The sequence below is a fragment of the Phyllobates terribilis genome, unplaced genomic scaffold, assembly GCF_046119375.1.
Source record: "Phyllobates terribilis strain yellow unplaced genomic scaffold, ASM4611937v1 Scaffold_8__6_contigs__length_399053987, whole genome shotgun sequence".
Classification (NCBI taxonomy): Eukaryota; Metazoa; Chordata; class Amphibia; order Anura; family Dendrobatidae; genus Phyllobates; species Phyllobates terribilis.
This window is the reverse complement of record NW_027362768.1, coordinates 163688241-163710597: the sequence shown is the minus strand read 5'-3', so window position 1 is coordinate 163710597 and position 22357 is coordinate 163688241. Positions and strand designations below refer to the sequence as shown.

General features: G+C 47.5%; 1 protein-coding gene across 3 annotated transcripts in view; it reads left to right on the top strand.

Moving 5' to 3' along the window:
* Nucleotides 1-22357, top strand: part of SZT2 (SZT2 subunit of KICSTOR complex) — a 69972-nt gene that overhangs the window by 45817 nt on the left and 1798 nt on the right. For all 3 annotated transcript variants that reach the window (XM_073643653.1, XM_073643654.1, XM_073643652.1), the window contains 17 exons: nt 26-123; nt 402-534; nt 663-790; nt 12320-12450; nt 12539-12721; nt 13784-14045; nt 14155-14234; nt 14525-14647; nt 14724-14926; nt 15140-15218; nt 15311-15394; nt 15475-15549; nt 19445-19842; nt 19971-20093; nt 20378-20828; nt 21567-21683; nt 22131-22199. In XM_073643653.1, the coding sequence (XP_073499754.1) occupies nt 26-123; nt 402-534; nt 663-790; nt 12320-12450; nt 12539-12721; nt 13784-14045; nt 14155-14234; nt 14525-14647; nt 14724-14926; nt 15140-15218; nt 15311-15394; nt 15475-15549; nt 19445-19842; nt 19971-20093; nt 20378-20828; nt 21567-21683; nt 22131-22199 (2737 nt within the window). The remainder of the gene's footprint in view (nt 1-25; nt 124-401; nt 535-662; nt 791-12319; nt 12451-12538; nt 12722-13783; nt 14046-14154; nt 14235-14524; nt 14648-14723; nt 14927-15139; nt 15219-15310; nt 15395-15474; nt 15550-19444; nt 19843-19970; nt 20094-20377; nt 20829-21566; nt 21684-22130; nt 22200-22357) is intronic.

Here is a 22357-nt window from a genome sequence, read left to right as displayed (position 1 = left end):
CTATCCTTATATCTGCCCCATATAGGAAGCGCCAGACGCAGCTGGATGAGGGTGACGTGGGCACGCTGCACCCGTTATACAGCCACACCTGCCTGCAGTGGATGAACTTCATGAGTCAGCTGGGTATGTGCAGGGCACACTAGATCTTTTATTTTTCTACTTGTTTGCATAATCTCTTCTTGATTGTCAGTGGAAAGATGAAACACAAGAATTTGGCATGTATTTCCGATGTCTAGTCCTTTTTCTTTTTTTTAAAAAAAGGCCACCGCCAGCAATATCTGGCAGCACCTTGAGCGTTCCTGTATATGGGGAATTTGGGCGAGCTCTTCTGGGCGAACATGTTTGTCTGATGGCCATCTATTATGTTTGGGGGCTTAGACCTTATTCCTGTCCCCGTGCAGGGTGTCCGTCCATGCAGCTCTGCTCCGCACAGACTGTTTCTCGGTTCCTTCTTCAGTCAGTTCTGATTGAACTTTTCAGCATCATCACATCCCTGGCCAGCGACACCAGCGTCCGAGTGTTTGAAAAATGCAAGTAAGTTCATTGCAATGCTGTGAATGAGTGCAGATTGCTCTCATTATTCTGACTTTTGCTTTATAATCATCACATGAACGTCATTAGGCAAATTTGCTGAATTCAATTATTATTTTTCTTTTTATCAGTGGCCCAGAAGGACCGGCTTTTGTGCCTTTCTCAATCAACCAGAATAGCCCATCTCGACCCGCAGCGGCTCGTGAGCTGATCCTTCTGGGACGTAACTTCCGCCAATGGAGATACAACACTGAACAAGGTTAGTTTCCCGCCCGATTGTAACCCTGGGGCCTGTCTTTATTTAATCAAGATATATATATTGTACATACATTACTTATCCTGCACTGATCCTGGGTTATATCATGTCAGACACATGCATTATGTCATTTGTGGATGATGCTGTGACGGATGTTCTAGAATTTCGATGATGACTTTTTCTTTACTCTCCGCTCTTACACAGGAGGATGATGAGGATGAGGGTGATGATAAGGGCAGCAAGTTGAGAACTTGTACGTTTCTGTCTTTGCCACCAGCACAGCACCGGGTGATGGGGTATGAGACACACACAGATGGGTGCACAAAAGTAATTCTCATAAATTTCCGGTTCCAGACGGCTTTATTGGCTTTTCACAAACACTCTTGCATCTTAAGTACATGACGGAGGTTTTTCTCAGGGCTGAAGTGTTCCTGATTTCTGCACTTGGACATAACAAACTCAATTGCTTGTGAAATGGAGTGGTAGAAACCCTCTGCAGATCGTGCCGCCCGCTATTGCGGAGTCTTATGTGCTTATGGTTTCTAAACACATCCTGGGGGCTGTCGTATTTTGGAGACACACAGAAACATCTGATATTCTCGTGAAAGGCTATGAACGCTTTGGCACAGAATCGTTTTTATTGCTCCTTTTGCTTCCTAAATGCAAAGATAAGTTACTTTCTAAATCGCATTCATTAAAGATTTTCTACCATTCTGCTGCTACAGAAAGTCTGTAAGTCCTTTTTATCCATTCCTTTACTTTTCCAGAAATGTTACATGTCCGTCAGAGCTTCAGCTCTCTGCTGCTCCCTTTTCTTTATCGCTTCATTGGGGGACACAGGACCATGGGTGTATGCTGCTGCCACTAGGAGGTTGACACTAGGCAAAAAAAGGAAAATAGCTTCTCCTCCGCAGTATGCACCCGCCTACAGGGACCAAGCTCACCAGTTTAAGCTTAGTGTCTGTAGGAGGTAGACCTGGATCCTAACTGATCCAACCCTGTTGTGTTTTATTAATGTTTTCTTCTTTATTTTTCAGATACAGCTCTTCAGGGTTAACAGGGAACACTGCGTCCCCTGTTATCCCCATTCTCAAGCGACCGAGAGAGCAGTGTGGCATTTCCCACATCGCCCACTCTCGGACCTGCTGGGCAGGACCTATCCCCTGTCACCTTCGGGTGTCTCAGGGTGATTCTCGGTGGCCAGTCCTTGCCCATTCCCCACCCCAGCCCCCTCCTCGGAGCGGCCTGGGAGGGAGACGGTGGTCACTACGGTGACCTTCCCCCAGATTCTGGGGTTGACACAGTCTCCTGCACTGTCCAGGACCGGTCAGTGCGGGAAGGAGGAAGAGCCAGGATCCCCCCTATCCACGGAGGACCTCCTGTGTCCACCCTGAGAGGGAAAGGTACAATCCCTCCCTGCTGCCCCCTCAGCCCCAGGTCCCTCACATCTCAGCTATGGCACGGGCCCCGTAAATCCTGGGATTATAAGGGGGGCATCACATTTCCTCACCGATGCTCACTTACAGCAGCGCTTGGCCACGCCCCCTCTCCTCGCAGTCATCAGGAAGCGAACCGGGGGCCTCGGACTCACAATAGCATGGCGTCCCCCACAGCTCCCCCCCCCCCTGTTTCTCTGTCCTTTTTTGCGTTGCATTTCTGCCCACGCTTTCTCTGTCGGGGGGCGGTTCGGGGTGGGCGTTACTCTTTCCGGCGGGTATACGCCCCTCCCGAAAACCGGCCAATCAGGACCGAGGAGCATTATGACACTTTCGTCACGCCCACTTTTATCCCGGGGGCCTATCAGTGGCCGAGTTCTTAAGCCCGCCTCCATCCCTTCTGCCTATCGGAGCTTTAGATCCCCTAGCTTGCTCAGGGCAGCACGCTCCGCTCCGGCTCTGTCCCTCTACGCTGCTCTCGGTCTGGCTCCTGCAGTATCATTCTGTGACTGCCTCATCACCGCAACCCTGCTCCTGTCTCTGCGGCTCTGGACTTTCCGACGGGGAATACGGGACCGTGCCCATTCCAGACCGGGTAGGCCCTACTCTGCCACTTCCATACACACACAGGCTCCCTCCTCTGCAGTATTCCTGGTTAGGCACATATGCCCAATCTCTGGGAGCTTTCCGTCCGTCCCACTCACACAGTCACATATTACGCCTGTACTCTTTGCAGTACTAAGTGGCCCGCGGGTCTGACAACGGCGTTCTGCTCGACCTGCAAGCCTCCCACCATGCTGGCACCCCAAGATCCCCCCCGCCGCTCAGGACGTGGTAACACCCTCCCCTCCGGAGTGGGCTGTTGCTATGTCCCAGTCTGTCTCTGACCTCACCAAGGTATCTCAATCTCTGGTGCAGGTCCTAGAACGTTTGCCCATGCTATTCACGGCTACCAGTGCTCCGAACGTTCCAACGGACTATTCGCAGGCACCCCTGCCCCCTCCTTCTAAGGGCAGACCGAGGGCACATTCTCAGAAACGGACTCGCACAAGCTCGTCCTCCAGCTCTCCAGACTCCAAGATGCTCCCTGCATCTCACACCTCTTCCCCAGAGGTCGCTCTGGGATCAGACACGGAATCAGATTCTGGCTCTGGATCCGACACGGACCAGTATTCTAGAGTCCAGGACATGGTTGACAGCCTTATATCGGCCGTCAATCAGACTCTGCATGTTAAAGAGAACGAGAGCCCTTCTCAGGACTACTCCGTTTCCTTCAAGAGAATCAAGCGCCCAGCACGCACCTTTTCTAACCATTCAGAATTTGATGGTGTCTTTCAGAAACAATGGGAGCATCCTGAGAAGCGCTTCACTGGAAAGAAACAGTTAGACATGCTATACCCATTTAACCACGACCTCGTCAGCAGATGGACGGAGTCCCCTTCTGTGGATCCTCCTGTCTCTCGGCTAAGACTGTACTGTCCCTTCCAGACTGTTCTTCCCTCAAGGACACTACGGATAGACAGGTTGAGGCCTTGGCTAAGTCAGCCTTCGAGGCCGCTGGCACCTCCTTTTGTCCTTCCTTCGCCTCAACTTGGGTATCAAAAGCAGTCTCCGCATGGGCCAAACAGCTTAGGCAGGGCATCCTCACCGGGGCTTCCCCAGACGATCTGGCTGACCTAGCGGATCAGATCGCCCACGCAGGGAAATATCTTCTCACGGCGTCCCTTGCGGGCTGAACAGGTAGCGGCGTCGTCTCCAGCAATATCATCGCCATACGTAGGATTCTTTGGCTGAAGGCTTGGAACGCTGACCCGGCCTCCAAGAAATCACTAACAAATCTCTCTTTTCAGGGCTCCAGACTATTTGGGTCTAAATTAGACCAGATCATCTCCGATGCCACTGGGGGCAAGAGCACTTCCCTTCCTCAGCCGAGACCTAATCGTCCCTTTCCTAGGAAACGTTACCTTCAGTTTCGGTCCTTTTGTCGGTTCGCTCAACCAGGACCCTCCTCTCAACAGGACCGTACCCCAGCACAGCAGGACAAACTTAAGCCTACGTTTAGGCCCACTCCCAACTGGCGCGCAAAGGGTTGCTCTTTCAAGCCCTCTGGATCCCTTTCACGATCCAGCAGATTTTCCTCAGCATGACGGGTCACCCCCACCTGGGTTTTCTCCCAGGATGGGCGGCTGTCTACTTCTGTTCCGAGACCCTTGGGTATCGGCAATAGAGGATGCCTGGGTCAAGGAGATAGTGACCTCAGGCAACAAGATCGAGTTCCACGCCATACCAAGAACTCTATTTATCAGGTCCCGCCACTTGCATCCATCTCTACTTCCCGATTTCCTTCAGGCCATTGCCTCCCTTCTGCGCTCAGGAGTTATAGTTCCAGTCCCCCTTCAAGAAAGGTGTTCGGGTTTCTACTCAATATCTTTTCGTCGTTCCGAAAAAGGACTGCTCACTACGTCCGATCTTAGACCTCAAACAACTAAACCGACAGATGCGTGTACGGCACTTCAGAATGCAGTCCCTCAGGTCGGTAATCTCCTCGATGGAGGCCGGGGAATACCTATGTTCAGTGGATATTCAGGATGTGTATCTTCATATCCCAATCTGCGCACCACATCAGAAGTTCCTTCGATTTGCCTTCCAGAACGCACATTTACCAGTTCACTTCTCTCCCCTTCGGGCTTGCCTCCGCCCTGAGGGTTTTCACAAGGGTAATGGCGACGGTCATGGTCATTCTACGAGCCAGGGGGATTGTAATTATCCCCTACCTCGACGACCTAATGATCAAGGGTCCCACGTTCAGGGACTGCCTCCACAGTCTCCAGATCACCTTGAACACACTTTCTCTGTTAGGCTGGCTGATCAACACAGACAAATCCTCCCTGGTCCCATCTCAGTGCTTAACCTTTCTAGGGATGCAGTTCGACACGACCCATGCCCGGGTCATTCTCCCGAGGGAGAAGATAAACGCTCTCCGTCGGGGGATTCACCTTCTCTCTGACCCAAATCCACGCCATCTTTGTCTGTGCATGAGTGTCTTGGGAAAAATGGTAGCAGCTATGGAAGCTGTCCCGTTTGCCCAGTTCCATACCTGGCCTCTTCAACTGGCCCTTCTGTCGGCATGGGACAAGAACCCGTCGTCTCTAGATCAGCGCATCAGGTTACCTCTTCATGTGAGAAGGTCATTAATATGGTGGACTCGTCCTTCTTCCTTCAGACCCGGGAGGTCATTACTACCACTTGGCTGGTGGTAGGTGGTCACGACCGATGCCAGCCTCATCGGTTGGGGGGCAGTCTTCCTCCACCACACAGCGCAGGGCCGTTGGAGTCTCCACGAAGCCTCCCTACCGATCAATATATTGGAGATAAGGGTAATTTACCTGGCGTTGCGTCACTGGCAGGACATTCTTGCAGGGTTCCTAGTCCGCGTACAATCTGACAACGCCACGGCGGTGGCGTACATAAACCGTCAGGGAGGAACGTGCAGCAAGTCCGTCTTAAAAGAGGTGACGAGTGCTAGTTTGGGCCGAGAACACTGTTTCGGCAATCTCAGCAGTACACATTCCGGGGGTCGACAATTGGGTGGCCTACTTCCTCAGTCGGCAGGGCCTTGCCTCAGGAGAATGGTCTCTCCATCCCCAGGTGTTCCATCAGATATGCTCACGATGGGGCACGCTGGACTCAAAACCAGGGGAGGAGTCCTGAGGAGATAATTTGCATATTCCCACTGCATTTTGGGGTAAGTGAAGAGTCTCCGCGAGCTCAAAGAACACTAGATTTTGGCTGTTGGAGCTGAAAAGAGGACATCGGTAGCTTTTTTTTTTAAGCTTTTTTCACTGTTTTCAGAACATTAACAATAAGAACATGGAAGAGTCCAGGAGCCATTTGGTGAGCTGCATATCCTGCTACATGTTCACAGACTTGCCAGTGGAAAAGCCAAACTCCACATGCCAGAAATGCAAGCTTGTGTCCCTGTTGGAGGAAAAGTTGCGAAATCTAGAAGAGAGGTTAACTACCTTGAAAATCATTAAGGAAGGTGAAGAGTTCTTAGACAGAGCAGAATTATCTCTTCATGATTCAGAAAGAGAAGAAATTCGAACTGCACCTGACGAAACAGAGGAATGGAAGCATGTGACCCACAGAAGCAGGAGGATCGAGAGGCAGTCAGCACCCATACTGCTCAGGAACCAGTACCAGGCTCTCACGCAGGAGAACCATGAAGAAATACAGCAAGATAAGACTTTGCCAGCAATGAATAACCTTGTAAGCCCTCAGAATCCTCCTGGATGGAGAAAGAAGAATGTTGTGAAGAAAAAACGGAGAGTGGTGGTCATGGTGGATTCCCTGTTAAGAGGAACAGAGGCCGCTATCTGCAGACCAGACATAACCTCAAGAGAAATGTGCTGTCTTCCAGGAGCAAAAATTAAAGATGTGTCTGACAGGATATCAAGACTCTTCAGACCTACAGATCACTACCCATTCCTGCTAATACATGTGGGGACAAATGACACCGCAAGAAAGGACCTGGAAACCATCTGCAGTGACTTTGAAGACTTAGGCAAGAAAGTGAAAGAATTGGGAGCGCAGGTGGTCTTCTCATCCATCCTCCCAGTGGATGGCCATGGAACAATGAGGTGGAATAAGATTCTACAGGTGAACAACTGGCTACGTCGATGGTGCCGTCAACAAGGATTTGGATTTCTGGATCACGGAATGAATTACCTATACGATGGACTACTTGCTAGAGATGGGGTGCACCTTACGAAGACTGGAAAACATGTATTTGGAAGTCGCCTTGCTACACTCATCAGGAGAGCTTTAAACTAGAACAATGTGGGAAGGGAAGCAAAAGGCCAGAAAAAGCCATACAGCTGACAAATACTATTGAGATCTCTGCTACTGGAAGTGGAAAAGAAGAACAAAGACAAAAAAATCTAAATAATAAAAATATGGGAGGAAGAGAAACCAATCACAAACTAAAATGTTTTTATACAAATGCACAAAGCATGGGCAACAAACAAGGAGAATTGGAACTAATGCAGGAAAAAGAATATGATGTCATTGGAATCACTGAAACTTGGTGGGACGATACACATGATTGGAATAAAAGGCTAAAAGGATACAACTTATTTGCAAGAAACAGACTTGATAAACGAGGAGGAGGTGTTGCATTGTATGTTAGAAAAGCGTATATCTGCACAGAGATTGAAGCTTCAGAGACTGGGAGTTCTGTGGAAACTGTTTGGGTAAGAATACAAGGAGAGAACAACGGAAAGGACACCATTGTAGGCATTTACTACAGGCCACCTGGGCAAGCTGAAGATATGGATGAACTCTTTATGTATCAAATGACCAAGTTCTCCAAAAAATATGACGTAGTGGTCATGGTAGATTTCAACTATCCAGACATTTGTTGGGAATCTCTCTCAAGTAAAACTAACAGGTCAAGCAAATTCTTATCCTCTCTTGCTGACAACTTTATCTTCCAAAAGGTAGGGGAGAAAACAAGGGGATCTGCTACTTTGGATCTAATCCTTATAAACAGGGAGGAAATGGTTGAGGAGGTAAAGGTGGCTGGGACCCTAGGAGGCAGCGATCATGCTATTATAGAATTTTGGATAACTAGAGGAGGAAGATATGTGAAGACTCAAACTTCAAGGTTAGATTTTAGAAAGGCAGATTTTAAGAGACTCAGAAAGAGAATAGGAGGGATCCAATGGCTGGATGTCCTTAAGGACAAAAATGTCCAGGAAGGATGGGAAATTTTTAAAAATGAGATTCTCAAAGCACAATCGTTAACAATCCCGAAAAGTAGGAAGAATGGGAAGCATTTAAGGAAACCAGGATGGATGAACACAGAACTTAAACACATGCTAAAAAAGAAAGAAATGTTTATTAAATGGAAAGAGGGAGGCATATCTAAAGAAGATTATAATGCAGTCTGCAGATCCTGCAGGGCACGTATCAGGTTAGCTAAAGCTGACAATGAATTAAGGCTTGCAAGAGATGTCAAAAGCAATAAAAAAGGATTTTGGGGGTATGTCAAAAGTAAAAGAAAAGTCAAAGATGCTATAGGATTTTTACAGGATGAAAATGGAGAAATGGTAAGAGAGGATGTTGAGAAGGCCAAACTTTTTAATTCCTATTTTGCATCTGTTTTCTCTCAGAAAGAAAATGTAACATCAACTGATCTTCACTGTCCTTTTAAAGGAATAGAGGAATCCAAGTTATCTGTAAACAGAAAGATTGTGAGGGAATATTTAGCTAACATAAATGAGTTCAAGTCTCCAGGTCCAGATGAATTACACCCCAGAGTACTGAAGGAGATTGTAGAAGAAATTTTAGAACCACTCTCCATAATCTTTGAAAATTCTTGGAGAACAGGAGAAGTCCCAGAAGACTGGAGAAGAGCAAATGTTGTTCCTATCTTCAAAAAGGGGAAGAAGGTGGACCCAGGGAACTATAGGCCGGTGAGTCTGACTTCTATACCAGGAAAGATCTTTGAACAAATTATTAAACAACATGTATGTAAGTACCTGGATAACAATGAAGTGATTAACCAGAGTCAGCATGGGTTTGTAACTAACAAGTCATGTCAGACTAACTTAATTTCCTTCTATGACAGAATCACTGACTGGGTGGATCAGGGAAATGCTGTAGATATAGTAGATCTTGACTTCAGCAAAGCATTTGACAAAGTATCTCACACCATCCTTATTGAAAAAATGACCAAGTATGCAATGGACCAGGCAACTGTTAGGTGGATTCATAACTGGCTTAGTGATCGGACTCAAAGGGTGGTTGTAAATGGCTTCACATCCAGCTGGATGAATGTCTCAAGTGGGGTACCACAGGGCTCCGTCCTGGGACCTGTATTGTTCAACATCTTTATCAATGATTTTAGATGAAGGAATTGAGGGTAAACTGACTAAATTTGCTGATGACACAAAGCTAGGAGGGATAGCTAATACTAGAGAAGAGAGAGAGAGGATTCAAAAAGACCTAAATAAACTGGAGCAGTGGGCAGCAACCAACAGAATGGTTTTTAACAGGGAAAAATGCAAAGTACTACATCTGGGCAATAAAAATGAAAAAAGCATATACAGAATGGGAGGAATAGAGCTAAGCAACAGTACATGTGAAAAAGACTTAGGTATACTAATAGATCATAGACTGAACATGAGTCAACAGTGTGATGCAGCAGCAAAAAAGGCAAATACAATTCTGGGATGTATTAACAGAAGCATACAGTCTAGATCACGTGAAGTCATTATCGGTCTTTACTCCTCTTTGGTCAGACCTCATCTGAAATACTGTGTACAGTTTTGGGCACCACATTTTAAAAAAGACATAGACAAACTGGAGCAAGTTCAGAGAAGAGCGACCAGAATGGTGACTGGTCTGCAAACCATGTCCTATGAGGAACGGTTGCAGGATTTGGGAATGTTTAGCTTGCAAAAAAGAAGACTGAGAGGAGACTTAATAGCTGTCTACAAATATGTCAAGGGCTGTCACATTGTAGAAGGATCATCTTTATTCTCATTTGCACAAGGAAAGACTAGAAGCAATGGGATGAAACTAAATGGGAGGAGACACAGATTAGATATTAGAAAACACTTTTTGACAGTTAGGGTGATTAATGAGTGGAACAGGCTGCCACGAGAGGTGGTGAGTTCCCCTTCAATGGACGTCTTCAAACAGAGGCTGGACAGACATCTGTCTGAGATGATCTAGTGAATCCTGCTTTGAGCAGGGGGTTGGACCAGATGACCCAGGAGGTCCCTTCCAACTCTACCATTCTATGATTCTATGACTTCGACCTCATGGCGTCGCGGTTAAACCACAAGGTTCCATCCTTCGTAGCCCGGTCCCGCGATCCCCTTGCGATCGCTCAAGACGCGCTAGTCATCTCATGGTCTCTCAGTTCCAGCTGCCCTATCTCTTTCCCCCTCTACCATTGATCCCTCAGGTCGTCAAAAAGATCAATACAGAGGGAGTACTGGTAATTCTAATAGCCCCGGATTGGCCCAGACGCGTCTGGTACGCAGATCTAGTAAACCTGCTCGTCAACTCCCCCTGGAGACTACCGGACCTCCTCTCTCAGGGACCTATTCTTCATCACAGTTCTCGTTCTCTGAATTTAATGGCATGGCTGTTGAGGCCGCAGTGTTGAGGAAGGCAGGTTTTGCGGACGTCATCCAGACCCTAATTAGTGCCAGGAAACCCGCAACCTTGCGCATATACCACAGAACCTGGAGAGCCTTTTTTTTGTCACTGCGAGAAGGATCAGCTAGCTCCCATGTCCTTTTCGCTACCGTTCATTTTGGCTTTCCTTCAGTCTGGCCTGGAGGCGGGACACTCTCAAAGGCCAAGTTTCTATTCCAGCGTAACTTTGCTTTCCGTCCTCAGGTCAAGACGTTTCTGCAAGGGGTAGCTCACCTGGTGCCGCCTTATCGTCCCCCGGTGGATCCATGGGACCTTAACATGGTCCTGAGCGTCCTTCAACAGCCCCCGTTTGAACCCATTCGGGACATCTCAGCCTCTCTTCTCTCCTGGAAGGTGGCTTTTCTGGTGGCTGTTACCTCTATTAGGAGGGTTGCAGAGCTCGCAGCCCTCTCTTGTCGGTCGCCTTTTCTAGGCTTCCATCAAGACAAGGTAGTGCTCAGGCCAGTGCCTTACTTTTTGCCAAAAGTAGCCTCCTCTTTCCACATCAATGAGGACATTGTTTTGCCTTCCTTCTGCCCGACCCCAGTGCACTCTCGGGAGAAATCCCTGCACAAGCTGGATCTGGTCAGAGCTCTGCGTATGTACCTTTCTAGAACAGCTTCCCTCCGGCGTTCGGACGCCCTGTTGGTCATTCCTGAGGGTCGGTCGCAAGGGTCTCCCTGCTTCCAAGTCAACCATCGCCCGTTGGATACGTTCGACCATGTTGGAGGCATATCGCGTCTCGGACAAATCTCCTCCCCCTCCGGGGGTAAGGGCTCACTCCACCCGGGCGGTGGGGGCCTCTTGGGCTGTTCGCCATCAGGCTTCAGCTTCTCAGATCTGTAAGGCCGCAACATGGTCTTCACTCCACACCTTTTCAATGTTTTACACGGCCCACACTTATTCATCGGCTGATGCCAGTCTTGGACGGAAGGTTCTGCAGGCAGCGGTTGCCTGCAGTCAGACCTAGTCTGTGGCTACCTTTTTATGTTCTCCCTAGGGACTGCTTTTGGACGTCCCATGGTCCTGTGTCCCCCAATGAAGCGATAAAGAGGGATTTTTGGTACTCACCGTAAAATCTTTCTTGGAGCCTTCATTGGGGGACACGGCACCCTCCCTGATTTTGGGCATAGGTACAGTTGGCCCTGTTGGGCATCTAATTTAGTTTTCATGGTTGTGCCCCATTGGGCATTGCATAGTTAATTGTTTTAAGTTCCTTCTACTGCTTTAGCCACTAACTGGTGAGCTTGGTGCCTGTAGGCGGGTGCATACTGCGGAGGAGGAGCTTTTTTCTTTTTTTGCCTAGTGTCAACCTCCTAGTGACAACAGCATACACCCATGGTCCTGTGTCCCCCAATGAAGGCTCCAAGAAAGAGAGATTTTACGGTGAGTACCAAAAATTCCTCTTTCTCAATGTTACAGATAGCAGCCAGATAGGAGGTTGTACACAGATCTACACAGCATAAAGTGGGGAGAAAGTATCTACGGTCTCGGGGAGGGCTGAGAAACAAACAAGCTACAAATTAGGTGGCAAGCATATGAAGAGGAAACAATTGCAGGATGCAAGCAGTGCTGTCAACAGCACCCTGGATAAACATAAATCTCACATCCAGCCTGTATTACTGGGAAGGACACTCTTGTAAGAGAAAAATCTGGAACTTTGAGGCTGCAAACGGCATATCGGGATTTGAAAATAAATGAAGGTTGAAAACATTTTTTAAGTCGTATATTAAAAAAGCAAAAAACACTTTCTCCTGTGGCGTGCAACATGAAAGCATGTCATAGGAGGAGACCAGTTGCATTGTCCGGTTCTAGAGTTATTCACATAAAAAAAAAAAAAAAAAAAAAGGAATTTATATTCTATGGATTATTTTTGTGTTCACAGCTCAAAAAGGATTCCAGCGTTTTGAAGCTATGGAGCTGGACCCTGCCGAAAGACCTCTGGACCTGTCTGCCTCACCACACGGATTGGTTCCTCGACAAAGGTTCCTGATCATCGACATCCAAGACAAGAAGGTACCGCTGCAGAGAACGACTTGTACAGGCGTTCCTAGGTGTTCTGACTCGCGGCTGCATTTACATCTCCATCTTTCTTCTCGGGCAGCTGACCCTGTACACATACAACTGGTCCCCAGACCTGGGCGCATCGCTGAGCCGCTCCCTGGTCCGTCTGATCCAGTGGCAGAATGCTCGGGCCCACGTGGTACATTGTCTTCTGAGTCAGAAGTTAGGACTCTTCCATCACTACTGTTTCTCGGACCCCTCCTGGCACGAGGAGAGTAAGCAGGTACAAGATGCAAAATTACTGGCGTTTTCTGTTTTTGATAGAATATAAAACTTCATTGCTGTAAATTTAACAATTCTGCAACTTTTACATAGAAACCGGGAAGTGTATCACTCCAAATTAGAGGCGCACACCTCCTATTAATAATAATCTTTTTATTTATATAGCGCCAACATATTCCGCAGCGCTTTACAGTTCAGGCAATTTACAGACAATATCGTCCCTGTCCCCATTGGAGCTCACAATATATATTCACTATCAGTATGTCTTTGGAGTGTGGGAGGAAATCGGAGAACCCGGAGGAAACCCACACAAACATGAGAACATATAAACTCCTTGCAGATGTTTTCCTTGGTGGGATTTGAACCCAGGACCCCAGCGCTGCAAAGCAACAGAGCTAACCATTGAGCCACTGTGCTGCCCTATTAAATTTAGTCATCTGTACATGGGCCAGAAAATTAAATCCACGCCAGCTATGAGTTACTCTGGACTTTGCGAGGCAGTCGGTCACGCACTTCGCACTAAACCAAGTCCAGTTTTTAGAAAAGTGGAAAAGCCATTGCAAAAATGAAGGGGAAAAAAAAAGGTTCATTTTATCACAACTGCAGCTTGCATAAAGTCTGTAATCTTCCTTTTTATGCATTTCAATTCCTCAACATTTTAAAGAACGCGGCTTGCTGTCAATTACTTCAAACACTCAGTATTTACAAAGTTTATCAGGAAGTTGCAGAACTCATTGTAGTGTTATTTTGGAGCCAGGATGTGTCATTACTTTGTGATCAGTTAGATCCACGCACAATCCTGAGAATAAAGGGCCTGCAGCGCTCATTCAGCGTCACTGTTGTCCTATGTACAACGACACTCCCGACCAACTGATGTGCTGGGAGCTGCCTCTGTTTTCATTCACTTGAATGGAGCTGTGCAACAATTCCTTGTCTCTGTGCAGTGGAAAGGAGCATGAATCGCCACTTTTATCCCCCTTTTCTTAGGATACTACTTTGAGCCACTTTGTATATAAGCTCATGTATTTAATCTTTTTTTTTTCATCCTTTTTCCTCTTCCCAGGATCCCAACCCATTCCTAAATTCAACCTTAGAAATTGATGCTCTTATAAAAAGCCCCACGCCTCCCCCTTACAAGGAGCAGATTCGGCTGGGCACCTCCGGCCGTAGCCTCCCATCCTTGCACTATTCCCCGGACATTGTGCCTTTCGATGAGGTTCTCCGGGACGTTTTATCTATAAAACCCATGCATCTTTCTCCGGAGGCTGACACAGTTTCTCGTCATGGAGCTCAGTTTCTGGAAATTAAAAGTACAGAGAGAAGAGGTGAGAAGGCCGAGCTGATGGGAGTAGTAGTGGGCTTTGCTTTTGCATCGTGGCTCCTGGGGCTTGAGGATTGTCCTGCACCTCTAAACCTCTCAGTATTTTCTTCCAGAGGTGGAGAAACAACTGAAGATCGAAAACCTGTTTGTGACCTGGCAGCAGAGATCAGCGCAGTCTAATATGCCGATCAGTGTGAGTGCCCGCGCCCTACTGCACTTAAAGGGCCAGCAGCCTATTAATAACATGTACATGTGTATATACAGTGCCCCTGTTGGAGCAGATCGTAAATATTCTCTTGTTAATAATTCAATGTTGCATTTAAGGAGATCATGTGGAGTACCTGGGCACTTTGTACATTGTCCTTTACATGGACAGGAAGATTGATTTTTATATCTTCTTACGACTTTCCCCTATTACCCCAATAGTTTTTTTTTAGGCATATTATGCTTCTAAGTATTTTGCGTTTCTTCTCCTTCCTGCAGGCTGCAGACCTAGACACCCTAAAGCAGTCTGCCCGGCTGGTGCATTATTGCGCCACTCCGCTGCTTTTTGATCCGGCGTTTCAAGCACAAGTCCAGAATGACCAGGGCAGGGGCGAAGGAAAGGTAGGTTGTGGTTGCTGGAACCTGTGAAGTACTACAATTCTCAGAGGATTAATATTTAATGATCATCTTTTTCTAGAAGAGGCATTGGTCTAATGACTCCGGCACGTCGGGTAGAGATCGGAGTCACAGCTGTGATTCGGCAGACATGCCTCCCAGCAAAGCTAGAGAAGAGCCCTGGCTGCAGGAGCTGTGCACGGCCTTCATGCAGCAATACATCCAGTACCTGCAGAGCACCGGATTCATCCTCGTGCAGCTGCGTCCTGCCTCGCCCGCTCGCAGGTGAGTGCCCATCATGTCACCGGCTTATGACCATGAGCCCCTTTCCACTTGCATTTGGGTAGAGAGTCACTGCGAAGGACACTGCATCGCCAGTGGATTCTCGCAATATCTTTTGCAAATCCATAAAGATGAGTTGCCGTAAATAAGGTGGCTGGCTCATTTCCTGGGCTGATCTCGATGCACTTTTTCTTCTTCACGTCCATGTATTTGCAGCACGGCGCGGATTAGAGCTGTGGCCTCCCTGGCTCCGGAGAACAGAGCTTCCAAACCGAAAAACGAAGGCAGTCCTAAGGTGAGGCTCCCCCCTCCCCCCTTCTGTTAATATAGGAGAGACAGTGTGATCTTGTTAGCATTAATAATGACACATGCATTATGTATATATAGCAGAGTACAAGTTCTGCAGTGACCACGTATCACCTACAGAGGGCGCTACCTGGAGGGATCGTGCTGATGGAACTCTCCTTCCAGGTTGTAAAGGGAGAAGTAACTGGAAATGCTGGGAACAGTGGTGCTACGTCCACTATTTTAATGATGTGTCTGTCCTACAGGGATGTTACTTCTGTGTGAAGCAGTACGCTCTGGAGTGTTCCCGTATACCAATGGGCCAGTCCGTCAACTCCCAGGTACTGGTCAGCGGCCCACTGTCTATCTGTCACAACTGCAATAAGAAGTATCTCAGTTCTGGGTGTTGCATCAGCTGCATTCTCAGTGATGTCACCGCTCTCTAGTGAATGGATAGGCTGCATTCTCAGTGATGTCACCGCTCTCTAGTGAATGGATAGGCTGTATTCTCAGTGATGCCACTGCTCTCTAGTGAATGGATAGGCTGTATCTTCAGTGATGTCACTGCTCTCTAGTGAATGGATAGGCTGTATCCTCAGTGATGTCACCGCTCTCTAGTGAATGGATAGGCTGTATCCTCAGTGATGTCACCGCTCTCTAGTGAATGGATAGGCTGCATTCTCAGTGATGCCACTGCTCTCTAGTGAATGGATAGGCTGTATCTTCAGTGATGTCACTGCTCTCTAGTGAATGGATAGGCTGTATCCTCAGTGATGTCACCGCTCTCTAGTGAATGGATAGGCTGTATCCTCAGTGATGTCACCGCTCTCTAGTGATGGATAGGCTGTGTTGTCAGATGACTGCACAGATGAAGTTTTATAGACTGTAGTGTGGTCCTTGTGCTGAGTGCGGTGGAGTCAGCAGATGCAGGTCGCTGAGCACTTTTCTCTTTTGAGAGTATTTATCTTGTCGGGAACAAGGTAAAGTGGCGCAGATTTATACTTCTGTAGGTATATAAACTCTCAGCTCTCCTGTCACCGGGGATCTCTGGCGCTTCCTCTCCATCTACACAGATGTTATGATCACGGTTAATTGGCCCTGTTGATTATCGCTGTATGAAAAGAGATCTGCACAAGGCATTTATTAGCTCTTAATTAACGTAGCAACCTTCAATGCAAGAAGTGAGATGAACAAAATGTATGTAACGACATCAGAAGCTGTTATACAAAATTACAATATTTTATCTTATGAGCAGATCTAATAATATAACAGGTTACATGTGGAAATGGAGTCACTGTGTACATGCGTTACATTACTGATCCTGAGTTACATCCTTGTATTACACTCCAGAGCTGCACTCACTATTCTGCTGGAGCAGTCACTGTATACATACATTACATTACTGATCCTGAGTTACATCCTGTATTATACTCCAGAGCTGCACTCACTATTCTGCTGGTGCAGTCACTGTGTACATACATTACATTACTGATCCTGAGTTATATCCTGTATTATACTCCAGAGCTGCACTCACTATTCTGCTGGTGCAGTCACTGTGTACATACATTACATTACTGATCCTGTACTGATCCTGAGTTACATCCTGTATTATACTCCAGAGCTGCACTCACTATTCTGCTGGTGCAGTCACTGTGTACATACATTACATTACTGATCCTGAGTTACATCCTGTATTATACTCCAGAGCTGCACTCGCTATTCTGCATGCCTGTTCAGGGTCAGTACACAGCTGGCTCTGGTAATCTGTAGAGTGTCATCTAAGCTTCCACGTCGTGTCTGTCCACAACCTTACTGACTGTTTCCAGTTGTCATCTGCAGAATTGCAAGTGATCGAATTAACTTGTCATTCAGCCGTTACTCAAATTCTTGTCAGGGGGACGGTGTATGCCGGATCTTGAGTTAATGTCGGGTTTCTTTATTATCGTGATGTTGCCATATTATAAATTACACAAAAAAAATCCAATTATCCAGCTCAACAAAGAAAAATGCCCACTAATCCGGCACTAGAGAGAATTACCAGGTTAGCAGACGGTCCATTCTCCGCACATTGACCCCTTGTCTCCCTTACCATTTTCTTGATGCTTTTAATAAAAGGCTCGACGGGCAGAACGTTACCGCTACTATAGAAGTAAAGAGCCTCGGTATAGCGGTGTCAGGGGGCAGGAATGTGTTTCTAACTGAGCACCACATTGTTAACTTACACCAACTCCAAGGGGCACAATAAAACGTACAGGGTATCAGCCTCTGAGATGCCTGAAGTGTATTACATAAGTGTGTGGGATGGGGGGGTCCTGACACAGAAACGTGCACCTCTTAGAGAATGGGGGTCTCATCTTCCTGTTCGCACTCCAGAAAGTAAGAGACCCTGTATGCGTCTCTGGAGACCCCTATGCTGGACATATGAGGGTCCCACAAATGGCTACACCGTACACCATTAATACCCGTCCCTCCTCTGCATGGTGCACCATTGTTTATTTTCAGTCCCTCCTTGTTCACTGTCTGTCGGACCCCAGACTGATGCAAAGTGGAGGTAAAATGTGACAAACATTCAGGACGTATGTGCGGACTGGATACAATTGTTACAAACCCTCTGCCCTGAGAATTATTGGATCAAGGACCACAGGATTGTTTCCATTCACGGACAGCCGGCAGAGCTCTTGAAAAATGTGAATGGAAACAATGTAAGTTATAAAGCTGGAGAACTTATTAACACCAGGATTAAGAAAGCTGATTTTTTTTTTTTTTTCTTTGAAGCCTGTTTTCTGCAAAAATCTCCACATATAGTTGTTGTCCCATCTGTCTTGTGTACATGTCGCCCGTCCTTTCTTATCAGGGTAAGCGCTCCAGCCGAGCCCACTTCAGGAGAACCCCAGAAATTACCTGTGACCCTTTGGTACGTCCCCCTCCTTCAGGCCTGGATGCTGTGCAGTGTGTCGTGCCTGTCACGCTTTCATCCCTCCGCCCCGATCCAGCCCTGTCCTGGGTTGGGTCATGTTAACCCTTCATGCAGCACGGTTCTTCCGCACAGCATCCGGGGGGGCTCTACATCTTCCCGTCAGGATGGGTTTTTGCCTCCTCGGTGCCGGGCTACAGACCTTGTTTTGTTGTTGGTGACTAGCAGATTTTCGTAATTTGCACAGATGGTAAGAGGTGGGTTTGCCATCTTGGCTTCTTGGATGAAAATGAAGGCAGCACTGGCAGCGGCACTTGAGACGTGGTGACGGATCGTTTTCTTGGGATTGATTTAGATAAAGCACCATTCACAACCACAAGGGAGCACGGTGCCAGATTGGTGATGGTGTAATATGGCCCCACAAGTGATATACAGACGTGTTCCGCTCACCTACATTTTATGTTTCCAGGTGATCCAATATTCATGAGTTTACCGCTCAATGGGGCACCTGGTGCCTCGATGGTATCACAAGCTGGCGGCTCACAGAAGATGGCGATGTCACAGGCATATACGAGAGGCTGAGGGGTTAGGTCTGGAGACCCACAATCAGACCGGGCATTGTGGCTTTATTGCCGATCACAAAAATGGTTGTGTGACTGCATCGAGGGATAAAGACCCCGTCTACATAGGAACCATGCAATTTAAAATCCTTTAATGATTAAAATTAGATTGATTGATTATCAAGTGTTCTGAATTATCGGACGGTCATTGGAAAGTTGAAACTCGCTATATACTCATTTTTTTAAATCTGATGCAGAAGTGAGCGAAGCCAGAGTCCCCCCTGTTAATCATAGGAGTTTCTCCAATCTTTCTCTTGACTCAAAAGTTCATGATAGATTATGAGATTTTCTGGATTATCAGATGTCGGAGTAAAGAATTTCTCTACTTTTATTTATCTTGAGTTGCATTGTGTCTTTTACTCCCGTTACATCAAAGGCTGCGTCTGACTCAGTCCCCTAGTAGCCACATCACTAGTATTTTAGCACCGTAGTTGTGGAGATGTTGTTTTTTTGACTGCAGCTTTGGATGTGAGTAGAGTACAGGACTAATATTTGTGGAGCTTTTAGTTGTATTATACAGGCTAGGTACACCGTCATGAATATTGGGTCACTTTCGGAGACTGGCACAGGGCATTTGCGCGGGCCATGGCCCGGACCTTTGGCCATGGCCCGGACCTTTGGCCATGGCCCGGACCTTTGGCCATGGCCCGGACCTTTGGCCATGGCCCGGACGCGTCTTACTGTCATGTCCTCTCTCTGCAGCTTTCCATGCTCTTCACAGAGGAGTGTGACAAGGTGCGGGACCTGATGCACGTCCACTCCTTCAGCTACGACTTCCACCTGCGAGTCGTCCACCAGTATCTGCTGGGATCCAACATGTCCCTCCGCCAGGGCTACGATCTTGCAAGCTTCCTGCAACTCTTCATCTCTCAGCACCCCGACATCCCCAAGTATGGCCGCAACCACGTGTACCAGGGCCTGCTGTCCGTGCCCACGGAGATCATTGCTGCCCACCAGCTATACAACTACATCGCGGATCACGCCAGCACGTACCACATGAAGCCTTTACGGATGGTCCGTCCTTCTGTCCTCGGCAGCAAGGGCAAGAAGAGCAGCAACGCAGAGCAGAACGAGTACGGCCTGGTGTCCATCTGGAACAGGTAAGCGAGGCCGATAATCAGGGGGGGTATTGCATCATACAGGATCATGGGTCGGACACAGCCGTTGTGTGTACGCAGTACTCCTGAATGGTAATGTAGATCTGAATGCACCTCCTTCTGCCCGGCAGCTCCGGTTTGTACAAGGACTCTGAAGGTGCCCAGCACCATGATGACTTTGACGTCTCATTATTGGTGTGTCACAGTGCCGCACCGTTCGAAGAGCAATCCGAACAGGAGAGACACGTTCTGAGGTACCAGGAAGAACTACGGGAGGGTTCGGCTGATTTATAGTGACAGCCATCAAAGTTCTGGTCACAAAGGGGTTACATTAACCTGTAAATGTCCATTCTAAGTGTTAGTGAGGCTGCTGAGATCATAGCCAGAATCTCAGTAGTGCAGCCTCAGGCTTTGGGCCTGTAACTTCAGGTGATCTCAAGAGCTGATGGAACAATAATAAATAATTTTGTGATTTTTCTAAACTTTGGGCATAAAGCTCATTAACCCTTTTCTCCACTTTTTTTTTTTTTTTTGTCAGACTTCGATTTTACGTCATCATGACGAGTCAGCGCGAGCTGTTCCCACGTCTCACCGCCGACATGAGGCGCTTCAGGAAACCGCCGAGGATCCAGAGAGACCCACAGGATCCGGACGGGGCCTCGGAGCTGGCAAAGTGCCAAAGGATGGAGATCGAGAGCCAAGAGGAGATCAGGGAGGGAGAGCGGAGCAGGACGAGCTCCGGGAACCTCGATCATCCACATCTGTTCCCTCTGCTGGGTACGGAGGTGAGCGCCGCCAAGAGGCAACTGATGGAGATGGTGCAGCTCGCCAAGTGCCACTGCCGCAGGGACAACCTATGGAAGCGACTCTACCTGCTGGAGCCCCTCGCCTCCGACAAGCTGAGGCTGGGCAAGCTCAGCCCGGGAGAACTGAAGGAGCTGCTGGACGCCGTGCACGGAAGGAGCGTGGCCGAGATCGACCCCCAGCTGGTGAGATGGTGGTGATCGACTATTGCTGAGATGACGCTGCAGAAAGTGACTTGTCTTATACTCCAGTCACATCCAAAGCTGCATGCACAATTATTGTTACATCATGCTTCATGCTACAGTCCCATCCAGAGCTGCATGCACAGTTCTTAGGTTATATCATGCTTCATACTATAGTCACATCCAGAGCTGCATGCAGTTTGTGTTGCATCATGTCTTATACTCCAGTCACATCCACAGCTCCAGTCTCATACTCCAGTCACATTTAGAGCAGCACGCACAGTTCAGCTACATCATATTATACTCCAGTTAAAGCCAGAGCTCCAATCTCATACTCCGTCACATATAGAGCTGCATGAGCAGTTCTTCTGCTACGTCTTTTACGTCAGTCACATGCAGATCTCTTCTCTTACTCTCCAGTCACACCCAAAGCTGCATTCATTTGCTTTTACATCATGTAGGCTCACACATGGCACAATCGTTGCAGAAATTGCATGGATCTGAATTTTTTTTGCAGCAGAAATTCCTGCACAATAGTAACATCCAGAGCTGTATTCAGTTACATCATGTTTTATACTCCAGTCACACCTAGAGCTGCATTTTAAATGTTGTCATTTGCCATTTCAAGTCCAATAGCTCCTCCTTTGCTGCATGGCTTGATTCCCATACACTATATGCTCCACAATGCAGCGGAGCCGTGCCTCTGACGCCGTGTGGCTCGCTCTCCTTCTGCCTCCGCAGGAATTCCTCCTCTCCATGAATGTTCAGTGGTATCAGAGTCTCATCAAAGTCCTCCTGAGCCGCTTCCCTCAGAGCTGCCGCCATTTCTACAGCGCAGACAGTGGCACCCAGTACCTGGTGAGTGCCCGGATCACTCTTGAGTTCCCATCCTGTGGAAATCTCAGCTGCTCATATCCACCACAAGGGGGCGATCTGTATACATGTGTATATGATTCCCATTCACTGGAATAGGGGCCTCGGCTAGATCGCCATCTGGTGGTGGAAACTATTTATAGCAATGTCTCTTATACTAAAGGAAAAAGACAGCAGGGACTTATACAATATAGAAGGGAAATGATTCAAGTCGCTCCTGCTGCTGGTTTCCTATAAAAATCAATGTAATTTTGGCTCACAATTATTGTGGAGCATTGCTTTGTGCACGTTTCTTGCTCATGGACTTGTCATTCATACACGTCTTGAGCCAGAGGTTGAGGTTCATGCTGCGATGTGAATTACTTCTTTATTTTAGATGAGTTTTAAGTCTAGGTGCGGTGATGCTCATATTTCCTTCTTTTTTATTCTCAGGTCGTCCTTAACCAGAAATTCACAGATTGCTTTGTGTTGGTTTTTCTAGATTCCCATTCCGGTAAAACGGTAAGTAATATCATATAAGAGGCTGCACTCGGTACAACTGCAACAAACCCTCAGCTGTGAGGAGTATTCACTTAGGAGAGGTTTCAGCAACGGCATGTAAACCAGAACGTTTCACCATTTTCAATTCTTTTCGTCTCCGATTTCGGCACGAGTTGTCA